This window comes from Rhea americana, unplaced genomic scaffold (assembly GCF_003343005.1).
Source record: "Rhea americana isolate MKP2758 unplaced genomic scaffold, rheAme1 scaffold_17, whole genome shotgun sequence".
In the NCBI taxonomy this organism is placed as follows: domain Eukaryota; kingdom Metazoa; phylum Chordata; class Aves; order Rheiformes; family Rheidae; genus Rhea; species Rhea americana.
The window spans coordinates 3,168,380-3,190,787 of NW_028185816.1; the positions used below are offsets into that span (position 1 = coordinate 3,168,380).

The 22,408-nt window shown below is 38.2% G+C and overlaps 1 protein-coding gene across 1 annotated transcript in view; it reads left to right on the forward strand.

Moving 5' to 3' along the window:
• The window catches only part of MPPED2 (metallophosphoesterase domain containing 2), a 102,180-nt gene that overhangs the window by 46,019 nt on the left and 33,753 nt on the right, over positions 1-22,408 (forward strand). Inside the window, exon 3 of the mRNA XM_085300982.1 lies at positions 9,226-9,451. Within this exon, the coding sequence (XP_085157108.1) occupies positions 9,226-9,451 (226 nt within the window). The remainder of the gene's footprint in view (positions 1-9,225; positions 9,452-22,408) is intronic.

Below are 22,408 nucleotides of genomic sequence, written 5' to 3' on the forward strand. Positions count from 1 at the left end.
TCAGTATCAAAGTTGCAAACATTTACAGGTAAAACCACAAATTACCACAGATGAAAATTTCAAAAGCACCTAATTCCTTTAGCACCTAAGTTATGTTTTCAGAGTGATTAAAAAACTGAAGTACTGCTTTTAGACAGCAGTCCGTGCTCCTAAGAACTTTTAAGATTTTTWAAAAATATTTTACCCTATTTCTTCTTTTTCCTTTCTGTTTATTTTACGTGTGATTTTTCTTGATACCACTGCTTATTACTTCTCCTTATTTTTACTGGAATTCATCCACAATATGTTAGTGTTTGGTAATCARTTAAGCCTGGGCCCTGCTATGTCTTGTAGTTTACCAACAGTGCACTCCAGAATCTTAGTTTTGAGAGGAAGGATTTGGTTTCTGGGTACAAATTGAGAAGTTGTCCAAAGGATACTGTGTCACAGAAGGAAAATTAAAACAGTTATCATAACAATTTCTCGTTTTTATGTTTCGAGATATTTTGTTCCTCAGAAAAAACGTTCTGATTACCTTCCTAGGATGCAGGAAAAAAGAGGTATTTTGGGGAGATGTTTTCAGAAGTCCTGACTGCACTTAGGCTGCACAAGAGAGGGAGGCATTTGCCTAGTGCTCTGTGGGTAGGAAGCAGCAAAGACTCTGCTTCCACATTTAAAAATGAGAAACCAAATAACTGGAACAAATTCAGAGAGGAGAGAAACAAGAGAATCTTTCTGGCAATTGTGTGTGCCTCCTGATTCTTACTTATTCATATTTTGATAGATGTTGGAAGGCAGCTGATACAGGTCTATTTAATTCCATGGACAGAAAAGGGAATCCTGCTTCTGGTGTAAAGGTCCCTGTTAGAAAGGCAGAAAAATTTGTGGGGTAGAGTCTAAAGTTGAGTGCTCTGTTTAAAATTCTCATAGATTTGTGGCGAGTTTTCTTTCAGTAACTAGTAAAAAATTGGTTTCTGGACTTGTTTCTCTTTTAGATGAAGATTTTACTGTCTGGTAAGCCTAGTCCTTAGCATTCACTGGCCTTTTGCAGTGTGAAAATGCATGTATATGAAAATACCAAGACATGGTCTGTGATAATTTTGATTAGCTTAATTACTTTCTGTATAATTGTTTCTCAAGATGACCCCCTTTTTGATGGCTTTTATTCGTTCCTTTTAGGAAAAAAAGGACTTAATTGGAACTGTAAATTACAGAGACACAAAGGGTGAAGTATGAGAAGTAGGTCTGCAACTGCTTATGTCAGACAGTGACTGTTGGTTTTGTGATATTCTTAAGATTTAAAGAGAAAAATCATTTGAATGGATGCAATATGTGCACGCACAAGTAATATCAACTACCAGTGTACTATTTCAAAATCTGGTGAGTTTACTTATAAAGGATTAGGTTATATAGTGTGAGGGGGTCTCTGAAAAGAAAATAGAATTGTGTATTGATGCCTTTAGAAATACTATTTGAGGGCAATAAAATGTTCCCTGAAATTCCCTCCTGAGTGGAGAAAATGGAGTTTGTTTGCAATAATTGCATTTTCTAGCATTTGCTTTCTCACTTTCCAATATGAGTTAAGCCAATTGGAACCTGTGATTTCGTTTTGCTTATTGGCAAAAGTACCATGTAAATTGATCTGTGATGCATTTATAGAGAATACTTTGAAACTTTTGAAATAGAGATGCCTTTTTCTTATTAGATTTAGACAGTATTAGGGTTCAATTCTATATTTTAGCCTAATATAATAGTAACCAGAAATGTTCCTTTTCAATTTACTGTTAATCAAGTTCAAGGAGAGCATTTCTGCTTAACTCCGCTGGCACTGTGAAGGCTGAGAATATTTCCATCCTTAGTGTTGGTATTCAGGGTTCAAGAGCTGAGCCATTTGAAACCACACTGAGCTGAAATCAGTTAAAATTGGCAACCCTAATGCATTAGGTCTTAATGTATTCGTGTTTGATGTTCCTGCTTGCAAGAGAAACTGTAAAATGTTGCGACAAAAATACAACATATTTCTGTATATCTAAATATGATTAGACCCTAAAGTACAGAGGGTTAGGTGCTTGCCTATTTGTAAGCATAAATATGGGGTAATTCTGTTCAGAGGAACATGCTCCAACTTTATAAGATAAAAGATAAGCCAATTCTTTTCTGAARTCTGTATGTATTATCTCAAGTGAATGCTCTTTCACTTAAGTGGAGCTCTTTAAAAGTGCACATACAGCACCAAAGCTGTCATGGTAGTCCTTTATGTATTGTTTTGCTTCTAAGAAACCTAAGAATAACAGGAACTACCATTTCTGCAAGAATCATTTTTTAAAATGAAAAGAAAAAATAAGATGACTATTGTGGTTTGCAATAAGGATGTTGTCTTCAGAATTTGCTAAATTTAAAGGGAAATTTCATAGCTGTCAGCTTTTTTGGTTTTATGTAATTATGTATTTTTTTTTCTTAAAAGGCCCGTTTTGGGGGTTACATAATTACAAGCCTGAAGTAAAAGGGCTAGCAAGCAATTTGTGCTCCTTATGTTTTTTAATTTTGAAGTCAGTTTGACCTCACTGAAAGTCACTTCACTGTACTAAAATTGTCAGTGGTGTTAGCTGCAAAATCTCAAAAATATCAAAATTTTTTTTGAATTCAGACTAAAAAAAGCTCCTGTTTCAGAACAAATAGATGCTATGCATTAATTGATAAAACTTTGTGGAACCTTCTAAGTTTCAAGAAACAGTTTCAATCACATTAGCCCAATGAAATACAAATCAACTTTGTGAGATTCAAAACCAAAGTGTAATGTCAGGATAGTTTTGAAGAGGCCATGGAACACCATGAAATGAAGCAAAAGGTTATCACTTGTATTATGGTACTTTTTTGTATTAACAGAGAGGAAAAGGATATTAATCACAAACAGTTACATTAGAATAATGTTATGGTTGAGACATAAATGCATAAAAGCAAGGAATTATTACCAAACGTCACAGTGTCCATTAAATCAGACCCACTGGTAAGTAGGTTCTGCAGTATATATGGCTCTGTTTCAGAGATCTACTGTGGCGACGTTACAGCCTAGGGTCGAACAAAATTCACTTCGTTTACCTATGGGTGAGGTAATGAATGTAAGTGCTTGGTATTAGGTACTGCTGTATCTGCTCATAAGTGACAGTATAGGTTAAGTAACACCTCCAGTATCTGTGGTCATTCGCAGAGGACTGTATATACTGCAATACCTTGGCAGTACATAGCTGAGTTGTAGGTGCTAAGGCAGGATTCACTAGGTACTTCCTTGCTTTCATGGGTTTATGGCTCAACCTTGGCATTATTGTAACGTAGTTTTTTGTGTTTAATGTTTCTTAGACTTGGTTTTCCATTGCCAGCATGGAAGAAATCCTAATGCATGAGTTTCAGAGGAGAAGGTAGCAGTCTGAACCTGCTGTGTGGCTCGATCAGCAAGTGTGAGTATTAACGCTAGAGCTGTCAGGCCCTGTGAAAATTAATGAAGCCTGACGGTTACAGAGTGAAAGGTCAGAGGCAGAGCGTGCACTTACGTAACATGTCTGTTTTGTTGTGTCTAACAGCGTTTTCAACAAAGGGGAGCTTTAGTGTACAAGCGTTAGATTTATCGCAGGAATTCAAGGGTCTCAGCCTTTGCTTCTCCCTGTGCTGTGGGCTGATGTTTTCTTTGCATAAAGGCAAAACAGTTTAACTTTCATTCATCTGTCCATCTTGCTGTGTTTCCCATGCATTGTTTTGCCTTTATTTTTCCTTCTCCAAAATTTTCTTACGGGGGGAGGGAGAAGGACTTAGAGACATCTGAACTATGACAGTTAAAAGAGGTGGTGGAATATTTTTCATCAAGTTTTTGAGAGATCTTGTACTTTAGCTCTTTTTACCTCTTCAGAAGCTTATTCTGTTTTTATGCATGTTCTGTCTATTATTTGCCTACGTTGCTGTAGTTAATTGTTTCGCTCTTTAGGTTGCTACAGAAAGAGAGAGGGAAAACATGTAGAAGCATGTGTGTTAAGCTTTCRGTCTGGTTTCAGTTTTAGCTTTTCCATTGAGGACTTTTTGTGAAGGCTGTTTGATTAGAACTGCCAGAATGTTTTCAGAGTTAATCTCATTCTAGAAAAAGACCTGCATTTTTCCTACCCTGTTTTGGATTTCAGTGTGAGAAGCCCAGCATGTCATGTAAAAGCTAGAGTCCGTCTACTGTATTTATACAGTCTAACTCATTTGATGCTGCAGACGGAGAAATCAGAGTCTTTGAGATACTCTCTCGCATCTCTTAAAATGCTGAAAGGGGCCTGTGTGTGTTGCAATAAGAGTACTGTAAATACATGGAAGATAGTGCAATCATTGCCTTAAGTTTCAGTGGGCTTTCAAAGAGAAGCGTCTATGAAGAGTTACAGTTCTGCTGTAAAAGAATAAGTCCTGTTTGGTGATGTTTGGTTGTCCTGTTCTGCCGCCTGTTGATCGGCAGTTTGTACGACTGTGCCCATACGGCTTGTAGTGACTTGTGCTGCCGCAGCGCAGTGGCTGGAAGTCCACAGGAACAACATGAAATCCGCTCCTCCAGTGTTTAACTCTGCACTTGTATATGGCTGGTTATAGGCGAATGCTTCATCTGTGGCCAGTCTTGTACTTTTGAAGCGTATGTATGATATGTTGTAAGTTAGAAGTGATTCACTTGCACAGGTTTCTGTCTTGTACACATTTTCTCTCATTTTGAAGGGACTAGGATTTGTAGTTCAGGAGTTTTAGGGCCATCTCAAAATACGACCGAAGGGTCTGTGACCCAATGAAATGGGCATGAAAACACTTAACATTTCGTGGAGTGTTGTGTGACCTGAACRGTTTATGTATGCAGATGCATATGCAGAGCTTTGTATCAAAAGCACTTGTGTAGCATTTTTGTATGCAAATACAGGGTTCTACCACTAAGTAGACAGTTAGTGTCACTTTAGTCTAACTCCCCTGCCTCCCCAGTGGACTTTGTAGGTAACTATAGCCCAAATTCTTTTTCCTTTTTTTTCCCTATTTTAATAGGAAATTAAGCAGTTAACGTTCGTGGTCGGTCAGACTCCTGTTTGTGTCTGACAACTCTACAGAACTTTGGGTGTAACTAAAATGTACTCGTGTGAGGCATGAACCATGCCATTAAACCAGGAATGATTGTTCAACAAATTGAGGGCTCATGGGATCAAATGCTTTGAGGGAATGTAAAGCCTTGTGTTGGCAAAGAAAGGCAGTGGCACAGGACTGAGGACARTTGCTTGGGGGACATGGGGATGAAAGGACTGGTAAGTGGGACTGTAGCCTGAGAGTTAACTGGTGAATGGAGAAAGCACAGAAGTCTTTGAGACCCCCCACCCCAAATTAATGTATTTATATGAACCATTTAGTTTTTATAGTTTAATTATAGTTACCTAAAGATACTCTTTCTTGGAACAAAACTGGTACTGAAATTTTGTCTTCCATAAGAGAATGACTTGTCTAGTTACAGTATTTTCTTAATCAACGGCTCCATGCTGCACTTGTCACTCCTGCTGTGGAGAGATGTTGAAAAACAGCTTGGCCAAAAAAGTACATGTGTATATATAGAAGAAACTTCCCCCATATATCCATGTGTGTTTGTGTATGTATGTATATCTATCTATATATATAAAATCTATTCCTTCTGAAGATTTCAGATATTCCAGTATAAGTCTGTCTACTTCACAGACTCAGAGCTTATTTGTCCAAATCATACCTTTTTTTTTCTGATCGTTTTTACTAGCTGTAATTGTAGCCTTTTGAACTCACTTGGGAAATAGTTAAGTACTTTAAATTAAATTGGATTATTACCTTGGCAGTTGGTAATTTGAGGTTCTGAAGTGCTTATCACTACAAACACATCAAACTTTCTTCTTATATTTAAAGAAGATTCTTCTGTTTACTGGATTCATGGTGTAAATTAAAATGAATAAATATTACTGGTACATGATAGAAAATTTACTTGTTAGAAAGAAGTTTAATGAAGAACAGATGTAGTTAACAAAAATTTAGTGTAGAAAGATGAGGCTTTTCAACCTCTGTACTGTGCTGCAGTGGCTCTCTCTGTACAGGTATTATGAATACATAGAGATTCGTCTGGTCAAGATGAAAACTAAAGCTAAAACTGAGTGAGACTGCTTATGTTTACATATAAAACACAGAAGAGGAGCAGATTATAGAAAAAGGACAGGGCTGCCGAAATTAAACATGCTGAAGTATTTCATAAACTGAGAATGAATGTTCACTACTAAGACCTTTCACGAAGGAAAAACCTGAATGTAAGGAACAAATAATCTTTTTGCAGATAATTTATTACTGTGATTAGTGCTATATAGTCTTTCCTCAGGGAGAAGGAAAGAAATAGATGAGACTTCTCTTCTCCTGTCTTTTACTTGGGCTTGGCTTTTGGTATGTGTTTGCATTTTTATGAGTAGAATTCCTCATCACTAGCAAGGGGAGCAAGGTCAGAGCTTTCTGCTGATCCTGTGATAAATAATGACAGTATTTTCAGATATGGAACAAGGCACATCTTGTCTCATACGTGAACAGGGGACTCGAGTCTGCAGCAAATGCATCTGCAGCCAGAACCGATTAGGCTTTGGCTAGCACGTTAGGAGTGTGCAGTACAGCAGAGCTATGGCTTACGGGTAGGTGTTGACGTATTCTGGTGCCTCTGGGTGTTTTCCACAGTGCTGTGTTCCAACGTATTCTTCTGTCTTTGGTGTTGATCCTTGGGTTTCATCGATGGGATGCTGAACTGAGCTCCCTGATTACGTTTGAGAAACAACCATACCCTTCTACTGTCCCTGATGCTCCCCAGTGTGTTACTGGATCTCTGAGACTGACCAGGCAGAGCCTTTCCTTAGCCCCCAATAAAATTAATGACTTTCATGACATAAATTGTAGTATTTTCCCTATTGAATTTTCCATAGAGATTTTCATATATATGTATATATAAAATATCTAAAGTTACATGTGCCAGTAATCACTGATCTCATTATTAGTTTGTCTTCTGATGTCCTATGTGTCTGCAAAGTGAGCCTTCTWTTTCAGAGTGTCTAGCAAGATAAAAAATATCTATATATGGACTTGAAACAAAATGTTCCAGATTTAATTGGATATTATATTGACAAAATGTGCTGATTCTCAAATCTTTTATCAAAATAAATTGAAGAAAATAAAATCTGGACTTTTATCCAGTAAGACTGGGAAGTTTTCTCTTCTAAAACTGGCAAATGTTGATAACTTGGCAGAAACCTGAATTTAACTTCTGCATCCTACTTCTCCTAGAATTTAATCACATCTAGCTTGTTTTGGAGGATTGATAGCTGTGACAAGTGTACCAAATTTCATACCAGTGGTGCTTTTTATGTTTCCTGAGAGAGAAGAAAATAGCCATGTTACCTCGTGCCCAGGAGTCGCAAAGAGCAGGAATGGCAGCCACCTGCCACTTCCATTTTTTAAATGAAAATGAATTGCAGAGCAATATGTGGCAGAGATGGGAAACGGGGAGTGGTACATAAACTGTAGAGGAACAATAAATGCCTGGTAGCATCTTCTCCAGCTTGTAATATAATGCAGCACCATAGAGAGTTATGAATATGTATGATCAGCATTTTGTTCACGTGAGAAATCTGTTGAAGATGCCTGCTTTTTTATACAAAATTAACTAATTTTTTAAAGAAAATATTCATATTCAGATCTTGAATAATTGCTATTTTCATACTATAAATATTGAAAAGCAGAGGGTTTTAACTGGTTTCCCATAACCCCTAGTTAAGTTAAAGTAATCTTGTAAATATTTTCTTCTTTAGTTTGAAACTTGCTCTTTAACAGAAAAAAAMCTCACTTTTGAAGTTTGCAGCACAAATTTTAAAAGAGCAAAATTGTATTGATATAGGAAAACTGTCTTCCTGCAGAATATGTGGCATCCAATTCTGCATTCCTTTGGGCCATGTTGGCTAATGCAGAAGTGAAAGTCTTACCCACAGATTTCTAGGTGCATTCTGAAGGCTGTTGTCTTATTTCCAAATCAGTGCGAGATAAACACCTTACATGTACATGTATTTCTGAGCATCCTGGCTAACACCACCAACATGTACAGAGTGTCAGTTGTTGTCCTCATGGTTTGTGTAAATAACAGAAGGCTCATGAGCAGTATGGAAAGGTGAATATATAGTGATTTATTTAATCTATGCTTCTGTAAAGTGTTTACCACTGTTATGAAAAAATATTTTTAGTTATTATTAAGAGTACACACTAAAATGAATCACTCGGTATAAGACTAGAAGATTGAGATTATGGGGAAAGTGGTAGAGGAGAGATACAAGTCCTATTTCAGCTCTGAGGCAGACTTGTGTGTGATTTTTGGCAAGTCATATTGGGACAGATTTTGTGAAAGAACTTCTGTGAAGAGACCACAGTATGGGACCATATTTTTAAGGGAGCTCAGCACCCAGTATGTTTATGTGGAAAATCTGGCACTGGTTGCTGGTACTAAGTGCTTGAAAATCTGTTTCTGAACGCTGAAATCAGTCTGGCTCCATGGGCCTGATCTATGCTGCATTTCAAACAGAAATACTTGCACCGACTTCAGGTGATGAAGCCTGTGCTCTGTTCTCTGACCCTCCCAATAAATGAGCTAACTGCATTTCTTTTCTCCTATCGTATGTCTTACTTATTTGGGTTTCTTCTATGTGTGTTCTTACAGGAATGAGATACTACCATAAACAAAATAATAATAAAGTCCATTGTGAGTGATCTGGAGCTTTGGAGAACAAGCTAGGTCTGAGAATAAAAGTCATTTCTTGGATGTCTTGAATTCCCTATGGATTAATCTGAATAACTGCATAATTTGAGCAACAGCACCAGCATCAGACTCAGTGTCACATCTTTGGCCAGCATAAATCAGTGTAAATCAATTGAAAGCAAGGGAGCACCACCTTAGGATCTAGTTCAGTACCTAGCAGCTTCTTTTGTTTCATTCTGCAGTACACGCTTTTTCTTACGGCGTTTCTTGTGTGGCATTACTTACATTTTAACACAGTTTCATTCAGTGGAAGAGAAACAGCATTAATAACTTCTGCTCGACATGGAGATGCACACAGATCTTGGGTATTTCATTCTGTCACTGCTAGCTGTCTACTTATTGTGCCGGCAGTGCTGGTGTGGGAGGAAAATGTGCTAATTAAGTCCTCTTTTTTGTTATTTCAGGAAACCTGCCATATGAATATAAAATAGTGATTGCTGGGAATCATGAACTGACATTTGATAAGGAATTCATGGCAGACCTTGTTAAACAAGATTACTACCGCTTTCCCTCTGTGTCCAAATTGAAACCAGAGGACTTTGACAATGTTCAGTCACTCCTGACAAATAGTATTTACTTGCAAGATTCAGAGGTAACAGTTAAAGGATTCCGAATATATGGTGCTCCCTGGTAAGTCTAAATTTATACTTTCTTTGCTATATTTGTTTCTTAAGCCACAGCAGGAATCATTGCTGCTGAAAATGCATGGAGCTGCTTTGTTGCTTTGCCCTGAAGAACAGTATTGAACTGCAGTGACTGTATTTTTTTGCAATAGGATAAATATGCTAAGTTTAGGCATGTGTAGGAAGTAAGAGAAGAATTGTAATCCATCTCTATTCTGCCTCCTGAGTGTACTTTAAAAAATTGAGGACTCGATATTCACTCTGTGCTTGTGGATTAACTGCAGTGGCATCTTAGGACATACTGAGGAAGAATTTACTCCATTGCATTCTATCCTGTTTTGATATTTGTATTTGCTGTGCTATTAGATTAGGTTGGTACSTTTTAACACCTGCATAGCACAAGGTTCAAGGCAGCGGGATCTTTACCTCTTATTTCTGATCAGATGTAAGCATCGTTTTCTTTTGCTCATAAAGGTGTAATAGCAAGATTTTAAGCCAGTTTTGACCTTGTTTTACCCCTGAGCCAAGCATTTGCAGGAACAAWTGCTGTCCACAGTTTTGTACTAAARAGATCTTCCTTGTTTTCTTAACAAGTTGTTGAATTACGTTGCCTGATAYYTACACATGAAATCTTGGGGATTACTTGTTTTAAATTCTCACATTAAAAATAATAACAATAACACTAAAAATAACCCTTTGAGCCTCTACAGGAAAACTGAACTTCAGTGATGATCATTGTGTTACTTGGCATTCTCAATTGTCAGTTGAAATGCTTAGATGCTAATTTATGCACACCTATAAGAAGAGTTTATTATAAGCTTATAACTTAATCTTTTTGATGTCAGGCTTGTTTTAAATGTGTAAGTGGCAGAGGAGGGGGAAGGGCAGGGTTTGAACTAAAGAATGGGACCAATAGACATGAGAAATTTTCCCCTTTCTCACACTTCCCTTCCTCTCATCTCTTCTGTCTGTTCACTTAGGTCGCAGACTCTGGTGGTTTATACATCAATACGCTTTTGACAGTGGGTATTTTTGTAATGTAAGTGCACTTTCACACACACACAATCAAACAACAATCTAACTCTGTATCTAGCACTCTGATTTTTCTTACTTAAAAATCATAGCCTTTATCTTGCAGCTTAAATCCTTTAAATTGCGTAGCTAAAAGAAATACGCTAAATTCTGCGATATCAGCTAATTGGGAAAGATTGTCTTTATTCAGGTTAAGAACCATCTCTTAAAGACCTTTGAAAGTAATCTTTATGATGTAAGAGTATATAACTCACTGAAGAACACAGGTACCTACAGATCCTTGGGTAGTGTAAAGTGGATTTGAGACTGATGCTGCAAGGTGAGCATCTGTGTACGCTAGAAGGTGGGCTGCTAAGATTAAGATTGTATTCAGCTTCTTTCATGTGTATGCACAGAGACAGATGAGACAGAGAGCTTGCAGTTTGCAGCATCCAGTGATATTTACAATTAGTAGGCATTTTTTCAAACTTATTTAGGACAGATTTACCTAAACTACTATTGCAGTGCTGCTGAAGAAATCTGGAGGATAACCTGGAATCTAGGTCTTGGGAAATGTGTTCTTCTGGAACTTGGTATTCTGAAATGGAGAACCYGTCTTAGGCACTGATATTTATCTCTGCTGGAAAAATGTACTGGTTTTTCTTTTCCTTTTGTATCCCAGATCCATAATAGCAATCTGTTACCCTTTTGTCTCCAGCTGCATCTAGAAGTTCTTTCATTTTGCAGGTATACACATGAAATTAGGATCTTTGACTGGAAGTATTAAGGGACACTGTATCAAGGAACAGAGTTGCTTTTAATCACAAGAAATGAGTGGCATACATTATCTGACCTTGCTGTGGAAGACAAATCTTAATTATTCCCTGTAATCCATTAGTAACTGTTTCTTTTTCCAGTTCCTGATCAATGGGAGATAAATGATAGATGCTAGAAAGTAAAGTTTGACTCCAACCAAGAGTAAACTTTTGTTTCTCTTGGAAGATGATTCATTTGTGGAAAACTTGTTGTAGAACCATGTTTTGAGCAACTGGTGATAGGGAATGGAGATGAGGCTGTAATTTTGAACACAGCTTTTCATATCAGTAGATCAGTCTGGGTTTGGAGGACAGTGATGTACTATATTCATTTCACCTGTGCTTTTATAATGCTTCCTGGAAAATGYGAAAATTAAGCTAGTTGGCTGCATTTTAGTTGGTCCTTGAAAGGAAGGAAAAGTCATGTCATACTGGAAAAATCTGTCCCAGTTCTGACCTGTGTGTGGAAGTTAAGACAGAATGATCAGGCAAGCCTGTTAGCACCTCCAGTTTTTTCCTTCTTCCCCTCCAAACACATCTCACTCTGCTACTATAAATCTTCAGATTACCCTAAAGAAAGGGAAATTGTGGGGGTTTTGTCTGTGTTTGTGGCATCCTTACCTCAATTAGGATTTTTTAAAAAAAGCAGAAGTCGGGTCATTAACCCAGAAAATGCTTGAACCCTAAAATGAAATAAGTTGGCAAGTTCAATTTATGTGCATTGTTGTAAGTATTTCCAGAGGGGAAAAAATTCTCATTTGCTGATAAAGCTACTGGTTTTAATTTAAAAAGAGGGATCAAACAAAGAATAACAGCTGTGATTCAGGGGTTTCAGCCTGTCAGAGGTTTCTGAGAAGTAATCGCCGGAAGACTGCGAAAACTGGCTATAAGTCATCTACCTATTTAGAAAATGTAAATTGCTAGCTCAGTGTAGCTACAGAAAAGAAATATCAGTCTATATTCATTACCTGTTATTACTCTTGGTACATCTGAAGGCTTTCTAAAGACTTAAGAGAATTGAAGTAGTGCCTCCTAACTTACAATTTAGTAGAATTTGTATGTAGAAAATAACGTGCAATGCACAGGAGCATTCACGTGTATTTGCAATTGGAGTGTGCAGTGGTGCATATCAACAGCCTCTGAGGAGCAGAAAATTTGAATTTAGCCTGATAGGTCTAAGAGTATTAAATGGCATTAGCTGGCGAGGAGTTGAAAGCAGAATGCCAGCCCCTAAGAGAGGAAAGAGCAAGGGTGGGACATGAATCATGCTCTGAGCTCCACTCACTTTCAGAGGTGGAGAATCTAACTGACATTTTCACACCTTCACTCGGAAATTCTTTTATGTACCTTGAAGGAATAAAATGGCTGAAGATTTTCCATCTAGTCTATAGATAACAATCCATAAAAACATGTCCCTCCTTTCTCTTCCTTCTGCCTTTGCCCTGTGAACCCAGCTCGTTTGTTGGAGAAATAATTGACAGTTTATGCAGTCCAAACTCTTAAAGGCTGCAACGGAGAYGTTTTCTCCTTTGGAAATTTGAGATGAAGAAGCCAGGTTTGTCCTGAATAGAACGAACAATACAAACAGTAAGGGATATATGAATTTTTAAATCTTAAAATTTCCTTTATTCAGCATGTAGAGCTGTAACTCGTATACTGATGTATCTGTAGAAGGGTAAGGAGCGGGGATCTGCTATTACTGTAGCTCTTCAGTTAATGAGCACATGTGAGCCAGTGCAAATTTTATTTAAATTTAAGTATTTTATTTTAAAATACACATATTTATATTTGAAACTGTTCATCCATAATAAGAACTTAATTTACTATAGCATATTACAGATGTTTGAATAAAAATATTCCAGTAATGTCTGTTTTCTGATGGAGCTTTAAAAGCATTCAAACCACCAGAGAACTGCAGTTAACTGAAGCCAGAATTTGTTTAAATAAGGTTTTGAGAGAAACAWTGATGCGGGGATAATATTTTCTCTATTTTGTTCTGTTCTGTTGTTCAGTAAGCTCTTCAGGTGGCTTTTGTTTTGTTTGAAAAAGAAAAAGAGTAAAAATTGAAACATGAAAGTATTMTGATATTTTGTGTGTCTAGCAATTTATGGCAATTTATTTCATGAATAAATTTATGAAATTTATTATGGATTATTTATGGATTTTAAATTTTACTTTCCGTAAGAAAGAGACAAAAATGTCACAAACTGTAAGTATAAAATAGTAAGTAAAGTTCATTTACCTTTTTTTATTTTTTTAATCTATTAAAATATAAGGGCAACATCCACCCATATCTAGCAGAATGAAAAGTAAAACTGAAGAGACTCAACCTATATGTTGGTTTAAATAACTGTAGATAGATAAATCTTCCTGAAGAGTGAAAATGTTTAAAATTTACATAAAACCTGGATTTGGTATAAATCAGTGCATTTTAATGGTTAATTAAAATTAACCTTACGGAAGAAACTGAAAAGCACAACAGAAAGAGGAGATTAAATTTGATTATTTAAATAATGGCTAAAATCTGTGATTTGCATCATTGTGATTAAAATCAATCCATCCTGAATGAAGCTGGGAATAAAGCTTTTCCCTCCTGACAGGAACAGCAGCATTGTTCAGCAATATCCTGCACATTTGTCAAGTTGTAGCTTGCTCAGGTCTCAGGAACAGAAGCACAAAGCTGGCCTCCCAGTTGTTTTTAATGAATACTAGTGGGTTTTTCCTATGTCCAAGAATTTGATGTGTGGGGTGATCCAGAGGTCAAGAACAAACGGCTCACTATCGCTCACCTCTGAGAAGCCGAGGCTTTCATTTGCTTTTTTTAGTAACTCTAGAGGAAGTGCCTTAACTCTTTTTTCAGAAGCAAAATTTTAATTGGCGTAGATAAGGCAACCTTAAGAAAGCACAGAGAGGTTCAGTCATCTCTCCAAAAATAATGGGTTTTGCAACTTTTTTCCCTTTGTTTCTAATCCAGTGTAAATTTGGGGGTTTAATCAAGTGATTCTGCCTAATTTTGTGTGAATTTCAATAACTCTGTTACTTTCTCTACTTCATTTGCAATTTGTTTTAATACAAGTAGCTATAAGTTAGTGTGTCTCCCTTATTCTGATCAGTGTTTTCAGACCTTGTTTACCCTGTCAGAAAGGCATCAGATGTTTTTTTTTTTTCCTTTCAATTATAAGTTTTGTAATGCATCGTGGATTTTGCTGACAGTCTTCAAGTTTTTGAAATAGCGAGCAAATTAACAGAAGATAGAGTGTGAGGACTGGAAAACCAATTGGCAACTCGCATGATAGGATTCAGATATACTGATGGGTTAGAATGGATCTCATTTCTTTTATTTTCATAGTCTTAGTTGGCAATTAACTTGTGCCTAAAAAAGGGAGTAACAGAAATTGCACTACTCAGCAGCAATGTTTTTCATTGGTATTTAGCAGTAAGGAAACCAGAGGGAGATTGGAAAAGAATATTGGTGTTGTACTAGGTTTTCAGGAATTCCGGCATTTATTCAGTAAAGTCAGCAATTGAGAAAAGTGTTGGCAAAGACTGAAGTCTTCTGTCTGTGTGTTAAACAAACACGCTGCTGCGGTAGCATGGTTGTGTTTAAAGGTGCTGCAGGCTTCTGTTTCATTTTTCTTGGCATTTGTCCTTCAGCTCTCTCTTTTTAAGATCAAAGAATATATTCTTCCATGTCTAGAATTGCAGCTCTGTTTACATTTTTTACCTTTTATGGRAATGTCACTGATTTCTCTTCAGTCTCATTGACATCAGATTCACTTCTAAATTAAAAATGTTCYGGTTTACTTTAAAACACTTTATTCTTTTTTTCCTCCTTCTTTCACTCTTTCTCTCTTTTTAAGAAGGTGAGATAGTGGAATGCTTGTGATTTAGATATATTATCGCATAAGTGACTCTTAAGTGGTGATGCTAACCTGTCCTAGCCAATTCTTTTGGAAAACTCTGCGTCTCAGCACTGGAACAAGTCATGAAGTCTTGCTTTCATTCAGGCATGACTTCAAAAGGAGTAAGAGCTTGTAGAGTATGCATTACTAGTTTAACACACAAACTGTGTCTGTTTATAGATGGAAGTCTAGCTAGTTAAACACACAAAAAGACARCTCTTCTTACTCCTTTGAATTTTTCCTAATGTAGAATCAGGGATTTGAACTCCTTGGTTCATTGGATGTTGAAATGATTGAGATAACATGCCACATGTCCCTAATTCCTGCACTATTTTGCTTGAGTTCAGTGAGTGCTGCAGAAAAGAAGGAGAATCAGAGTGAGCATTAGCTGTAGTGTTCAGGGGCTAATTGATTACGGTGGTTTCCTGTTCATATGTGGAAGCTGGCTGCAAAAGAACATAGTCATTTTGAAATTAAGTTGTGCTTATGAAACCCACAAATTATGTGTGCATGTTCTCAGAATTGTTTTTCTTCATTTGCCAGCTCTCTGGGAACATGATGATTGCTTTCCTTTTGCTGAGCATTGCAGTACGCAGTGGTCCATGTGGTATTTGTACACAGTGATGCAGGGTGTAGTTTCTGACTGAGCAGTCTTGAAGGCATTTGCACCCAACAAGAAGTCAGGAAGAGTAAGGATTACCTAGAATATTACAAAAATCCTGGAATTTTCAAGTGAACTTCTATAGGCTTTATTGTGGGAGGCAAACTGAATATCCTTAAAGAATGGGACTTGGGCGAAGGAGGGAGGAAGGAAGGAGTTAACCACAATGTGGAAATAGTCTGTTGCTTGTGATATTGAACTCTGTTCGTTCAACACCTGTTGGTACTTTTGTTTGGCTTCTGCACTTCCTGACTCTCTCTTCTCCATTTTCTTCTGCCTGCATGTGTGCCATACTCCTTTATGAGGATCTGGGGCAGGGGGGGGGAGGAAAGACAAACTTAAAATACCATGCTGTTCAGGTTAACTGAAAGACTTTTACTTGAGGACAGCCACTGTTAGAAAATGGAAAAGTAAGGAACGGGTTTGGGCTTTGACAAGCTATATTGAAAACAGATTTTGTGTCCTGTTCTCCACATTGGATGGTGTTCTTCAAGTTCCCTTGCTTTCTTTCCTTCCTTGCCCTTATGTGATGTAACCTAAGCAGGAAGGAGAGAAGTAGGGATCAGCTGAGTGCTTCGAGTGTTGGCAAACAGGCTGCAGAAGAATACAGGAGGAAGCATGAGCCAAGACCAGGCTGTTGAGGCACAGAGCACTGTGAGACTGAAGGTCCTCCGGGAGGAGCAGTTGAACCAGAGAAATTGGGGCTTCAGCAAAGAACCAAGTGGGAGACCAAGACTTTGTTTTAAGGAGAGGCTAGCTACCCAAGGGCAGTAAAAGCAGAAGTAGAAGAATGAGAACCATCAAGTCCGATGCACAGAAGGGTATATGTATTTCCACAGGATGTTTAGACCCAGACCATCAACTAATGCAGCTGACAGTCAGTAGTGCTGCCAGTTTAGAAGTGCTGGATGAATGAATCATTTTGAAGTCAGGAGCTGTGATCCTAAGTCAGAAGAGACTACATGAGGAGATAATTTCAGGGTATGAGTGTTAACCCATACTGGAAAAATGTAACCAAAACCCCCACCTCAGCAAGGTACTTAAATGTGCTGAATTTGAGGCATGAGTAGTTTCACTGAGCCAGTGAGCTTGGTAAAAAGGTTTAGATAAATATGTAGTTATCAGTTAAATGTAGATATACATATTAAGAGCTTTGCAGAATTAAGTTGTAATTGGAAATGTAGGGGATACTTTCAAATGCATTTTACACTTAAAAGTATCCCCTGTACTTGACATCCATGAAATGAATGAGATTGTAAAAGAATAAGAGGTAGGTCTTGCCCTGTGTACTGCCTGGAGGAAACAGGAAGGTGAAAACGCTGCGCATAGTCTACGGGTGGTTTGTTTCATAGTCCATCTGTTCAGGAGCAGTATGGAAAAAATGGAAGGGTTTACAGTGTCTCAGATAGAAATAATGGTAAGATTCATGTGTTTTGATGATAGTAAAATTCAATAGAAATGGAACAAATTAAGTTATAAGAAGTGTATATGGATTTAGTGCAACAAGTCAATCATATAACAAGTGACTAAATTCTGTGAGCTCCCATTGAGAGATAAGATTTCTCAGAACTATTTTCAAGATGATTTGAGTCATATTTATCTAATACTTATTGATCAGAATGCTAACTTCAACCTGACATGTATCTAAGATATTTAATGTAATTCACAGAGACTATGAAATAAAGCAAAAAATTGCACAAATATTTCAACTAAAAGAATGTGATTGTGAATTTGAGCATAGAAGGTCAAGAATGACAGCTAAATTCATCACATTTTCTTGGAAGTTTTTGCAGTACAGTGTAGATTTGGCACCTAACTTAAGAAGTGTTCAACACTCATGGTTTCAGTTGAAAATCAATGAGGCTAGTGGGTATTTACCACCTCTAAAATGTTGAAGTGCTAGTCTATATTTTAGTTCATTTGCATATCCAAAGTATAGGCATTGCCAGTATTTCTGACTGTACTAGTTAAGCAGCAAAATGTTCATATAGCTGACAGCTGTGTTTTGTGTACGATGCATATTGGAGAGAAAGCTTAAGCTATAAAGTTCACAAGCAGGCAATGATAACAGCTTATCGCCATGCCTTCATGGATGTGTCTGGATAGTGTGTACCCTTACAGAAGGCTTCTAGCTGTGATGCCTTGCTTCCTCCTCTGTCAGTTGTTCTGGGTTATCCAAAAGTGCCTGTTCTAGCACTGCCTGGATTTTACGACATAGCCCCAACAGGTGAGCTGTACCAGCTTGACTACCTGTGTGGATGCAAAACTATAATTTGGCCAATTTTGCTGTAGCACAGTCGTCCTTTAACATACATTCAGCGGCATTAACAGAGACACTCAGAAAAATTTGTTGGATGTTTATTGTCTGACTGTCCTCCAGATACAACGATATATAAATAATCACAAGAATAGGTTACAGTACAGGCTATAATGATGCACAWACAGGGGCATCGTTTTACAGCCTGTGTGTGTGGTGCACCTGGGAGTTGACAGCCAGTAACTGTGCTTTGTTCCTCTCCTTCAGTGTTTTGGATGAAGAATTCAGTGTAAACAGCCCAGTGCCCTTTAACATACTTGCTTCCCTATTTGCCTTTCGTGGTGACGCACATGCCATGCTTGGGAACCCCATGCTTGGGTAATAGTGCTTCCTAGAAAATGAACTAGTGGTTAGTATATTTATGACTACCTCAACCAGGAAAAATAGTTCTCATATCTGATACCAAGTGTTTTGACTCTCCTGAAGACTATGTGGTAGAGGATTTGTGAGGTGCTAGAGGTACTTGAGATCTTGTTTGAGAGATGTGTCATCATGGTTTTTGCCCATTAATTTGCATGTAATGTTCTGACTGCTGTATCTGCAATATCTGCCGGTTTGTCTTCTGTTTCCGGAGAGTCCTCTTCTTCCATTTAGGTGCTTYAGCAGTATTCACTGAATGGATAGGACTGATAAGAAAGTAGTATGGCCTCGCTCCTTAGAAGTCAGTTTATTTCTGTACACATATGAATCAGAGTATCTCAGTAAAAAAAGATTATATTGGTAGCTGCTGACTGTATTGCCCTGTTGACAAAGTTTATGAGTTGGTACTCAAAGAAGATACTTACAGATTGTGTTTCTCCTCGAAGGTATGCTTTTTATATAAGAAGGATGAATCTTTCAATATCCTTTTCCTGGCACAGATTTTAATGCATGTTGTTTCCAAAACTGGGAATGTAATAAAAAGAAACTGCCAGAAAGGTGTTCTCTTTAACACCTCTTGGTGTTCCATCTGGGCTGCTTGGGACACTTCCATTATCTACATTGCAGAAAAACGTAGGAGAAAGGCTGAAAACTGTGCTCCTAAAGGGTTTCCGTTTTCAATGCAGGCTGCACCAGTATRCCATAACCGAGGATTATGTGCATCTGAATTTGGTTCTAGGTTCTTAGTACATTTGTCTTTATCTTCTGTTTGTGGATATGACACAGTTTTAATGTTTGTTGAAAAACCAAGAAAATACCACTTACCTGAAAACCTGGTTTAATAAACTAGATTTATAAGGTTCAAGAATAACACTGCTTGTGTTCCTGTATATATAGCTCCGGAAGAGGTGGAGTTTTTGGGAAAGATTGGAAAACATGGAAAGAAAGCATGTATAAATCACTATGGTAGAGTTTAGCCCCTTGTTTAATCTTTCTGTAGATAAGAGATACTTGGAAAAATAAAGGATGGCCTACTTGATGTTAAAAGAAGTTTTGTAGTTCATTTAGGAATGTACACAACRGATTCCACATTTTTAATGAAACACTCTAATTTGTACCTGTTCTTCCTGTAGAACTCTGAAGTAGACACAGAATCGGTATTTTGTGTTCCCTATCTTTTCAAATTTTTCTGTTACAGCTAGTAAGTACAGTACTTTCAGAAGCAGGGAAGTATGCTTTTCTCAGGGGCATAAAAAAGATATTTATGTTATTTTCTCCACAGTATTTGTATAAACACTGCACATAGTTTACGCATACCTTTAAGTTATTGTATAACATTGCAAAAATCTAGGTAATGGAAAAATGTGTGTTACATTGCATTTTGTCTCCAAAGAATTTATCTGTAGAACTTTCCTCTGTCTGAGATCTTAATTCCTTCTCCTGACAAGGTGGCATCCTGCTCGGGGCAGCAGAAGCAGCTGGCTGGGATGGTGCGGCAGGACGGGACACTTGCTCTCAGGCTCGGATAGGCTGTGTGGAAACTGTGCTGGGTCTTAGCATCTGCTGCCATATTGCAATGGCAGCAGTGTTTGGAGAAGTAGTCATTCGTTGTATGCCTATGTTGTATTTGCTCGTCTGTCTATGCATGCACAACTGGAAAGCGTAGTCCTTCCAAATGCTGTAATCGGTTAACCTCAACAGAAATTTGAAGTGATACTTTAAGTGCGATGAAAGTATACTTTGTTTCAGAGAAAGATTTTGTTTTGTTATCTTAAATTTTGGAGTTAAAATATAGACAAAACATTCTCAGATGCCCTTTCTGGTTGTCCATCTGGACGTGAGCTGCTGCAATACTGAACAGTGAGACCTTGCCATGAAGATGTGTCTTTAGTTGATAACTGCTGGCAGTCCAACTACTGAGTGTACACCTTCTCATATTTATATTCCAGTCCTGTAACCTTGCCTATTCTCTTGTGCCTTTGTTCTATTAATCTACAAAACAGCTCGACTTGTGATTAGTCCTTAGAGGCTGTTCCTATTAATCAGGCTGCAAAGCAGGTCTGCTTGGATGTTGTGTTGCAAGTGCTTAATGTGCTTTCCTCCTCAGCCTGCAGCACAGAGCTGCTGGGGGCTGGCTTAAACAGCAATGAAATCAGTGACGTGTCTGCTGCACTTTCTTCGTTTTAGAGCTTGATTGTGTTGCTGAAGGATGGGAAAAAGAGACAAGGGAAAATAATTGGAGGCCTATAGAAATTTGTTCAAATTAGTGATGTGTGTGGCTACATGTTGATAGAAAACTCATAGAAGCTAGCCAGCAGCTGCAGAAAGTATCCTGTCACAGCAGAAGCACTTGTGAAGACGCGTTTTGAGTAAGAAGAACCTGCCACATCCAAATTTGTGAAACTAAATTCCAGCTTTGATTAAAGAAGAAGAGTTACATTTTTAACTTCATTCACCTAGTTTTAAAGATGCATCTACACTTTCAACATTCAGAAGGTTATTTAAGATAGTGTGTAATTTTTACTTAGTAGGTAGAAGGCAGACATTTTTTTACTGATACACATACAAATCAAGGAATTGGTGGAATATAAACAAACAGAGCTGTAAAACTTCCATTATTTGAAGTAGTTGTAAAATTCAAACAACAAACAATGTATGTGGTGAGATTTGACTATTTAATTAAGGAAATTTAATTTCCCTATATAAAGCATTGCTAACTATAAGAGCTTAATGATTTACCCTTCTAATTAAATGTAGTATTTCCTCCCTGCAGGAGGAAAGTATCTATTTTAAAAATAGATCAGAAGAAATAAAACAGGCCTCTAGTTATTGTTTTCTGGATTTTTCCTTTTGTGGCAGTTTGGGTTTTTTTTTAAGTTTTTGTATGTTTATTACATGTTTCTTTGTCAGCTCAGTAAATCCTCTCACTGAACTGAAGAAGTTAGGGCTGTATGTCTGGAAAGAAAATCAGCCGTGAGGCAGCAGGGTTTGTGCCGACTACTGCGCTTGTCTCTTGCTGTAGCCATGGCCAGGTTTCTTTATTTCCACGGCGCGTGCGTCGGTCGTTCTAGTGCACAAGCTTAAATTACCACCCTTCACAAACCTGGACCATGCTCAACTTCTAGGGAAGTCCACGTCTGAATTCTTGGCTACGATAAGAACTGGATTTGTTATAGAATCATAGAATCAGTAAAGTTGGAAGGGACCTCTGGAGATCATCTAGTCCAACCTCCCTGCTCAGCAGGGTCACYTAGAGCATGTTAGACAGGGATGCATCCAGGCAGGCCTTGAAGATCTCCAGAGAAGGAGGCTCCACAACCTCTCTGGGCAACCTGTTACAGCGCTCTGTCACTCTCACAGGGAAGAAATTCCCCCTCACGTTCAGGCGGAACTTCCTGTGCTTCAATTTCTGCCCATTGCCTCTTGTCCTGTCGCAAGCGACAACTGAAAAGAGTTTGTCTTTGTCCCCCTTGACACCCTTCCTTAAGGTWTTTGTACACATTGATAAGATCCCCCCTCAGGCTTCTCTTCCCCAGGCYGAAGAGGCCCAGCTCTCGCAGCCTTTCCTCGTAGGGCAGGTGCTCCAGCCCTCTGATCATCTTTGTAGCCCTACGCTGGGCTCTSYCCAGTAGCTCCATGTCTCTCTYGTACTGGGGAGCCCAGARCTGGRCACRGTACTTGAGATGAGGCCTCCCCAGGGCTGAGTAGAGGSGCAGGATCRCCTCCCTCSACCTGCTGGCAACASTCTTYCTAATGCACCCCAGGAGACCATTGGCCTTCCTGGCCTCAAGGACACATTGCTGGCTCATGGTCAATTTGTCATCCACCAGCACTYCCAGGTCCTTCTCTGCAGAGSTGCTCTCCAGCAGGTCAGCCCCCAGCTTGTACTGGTGCCTAG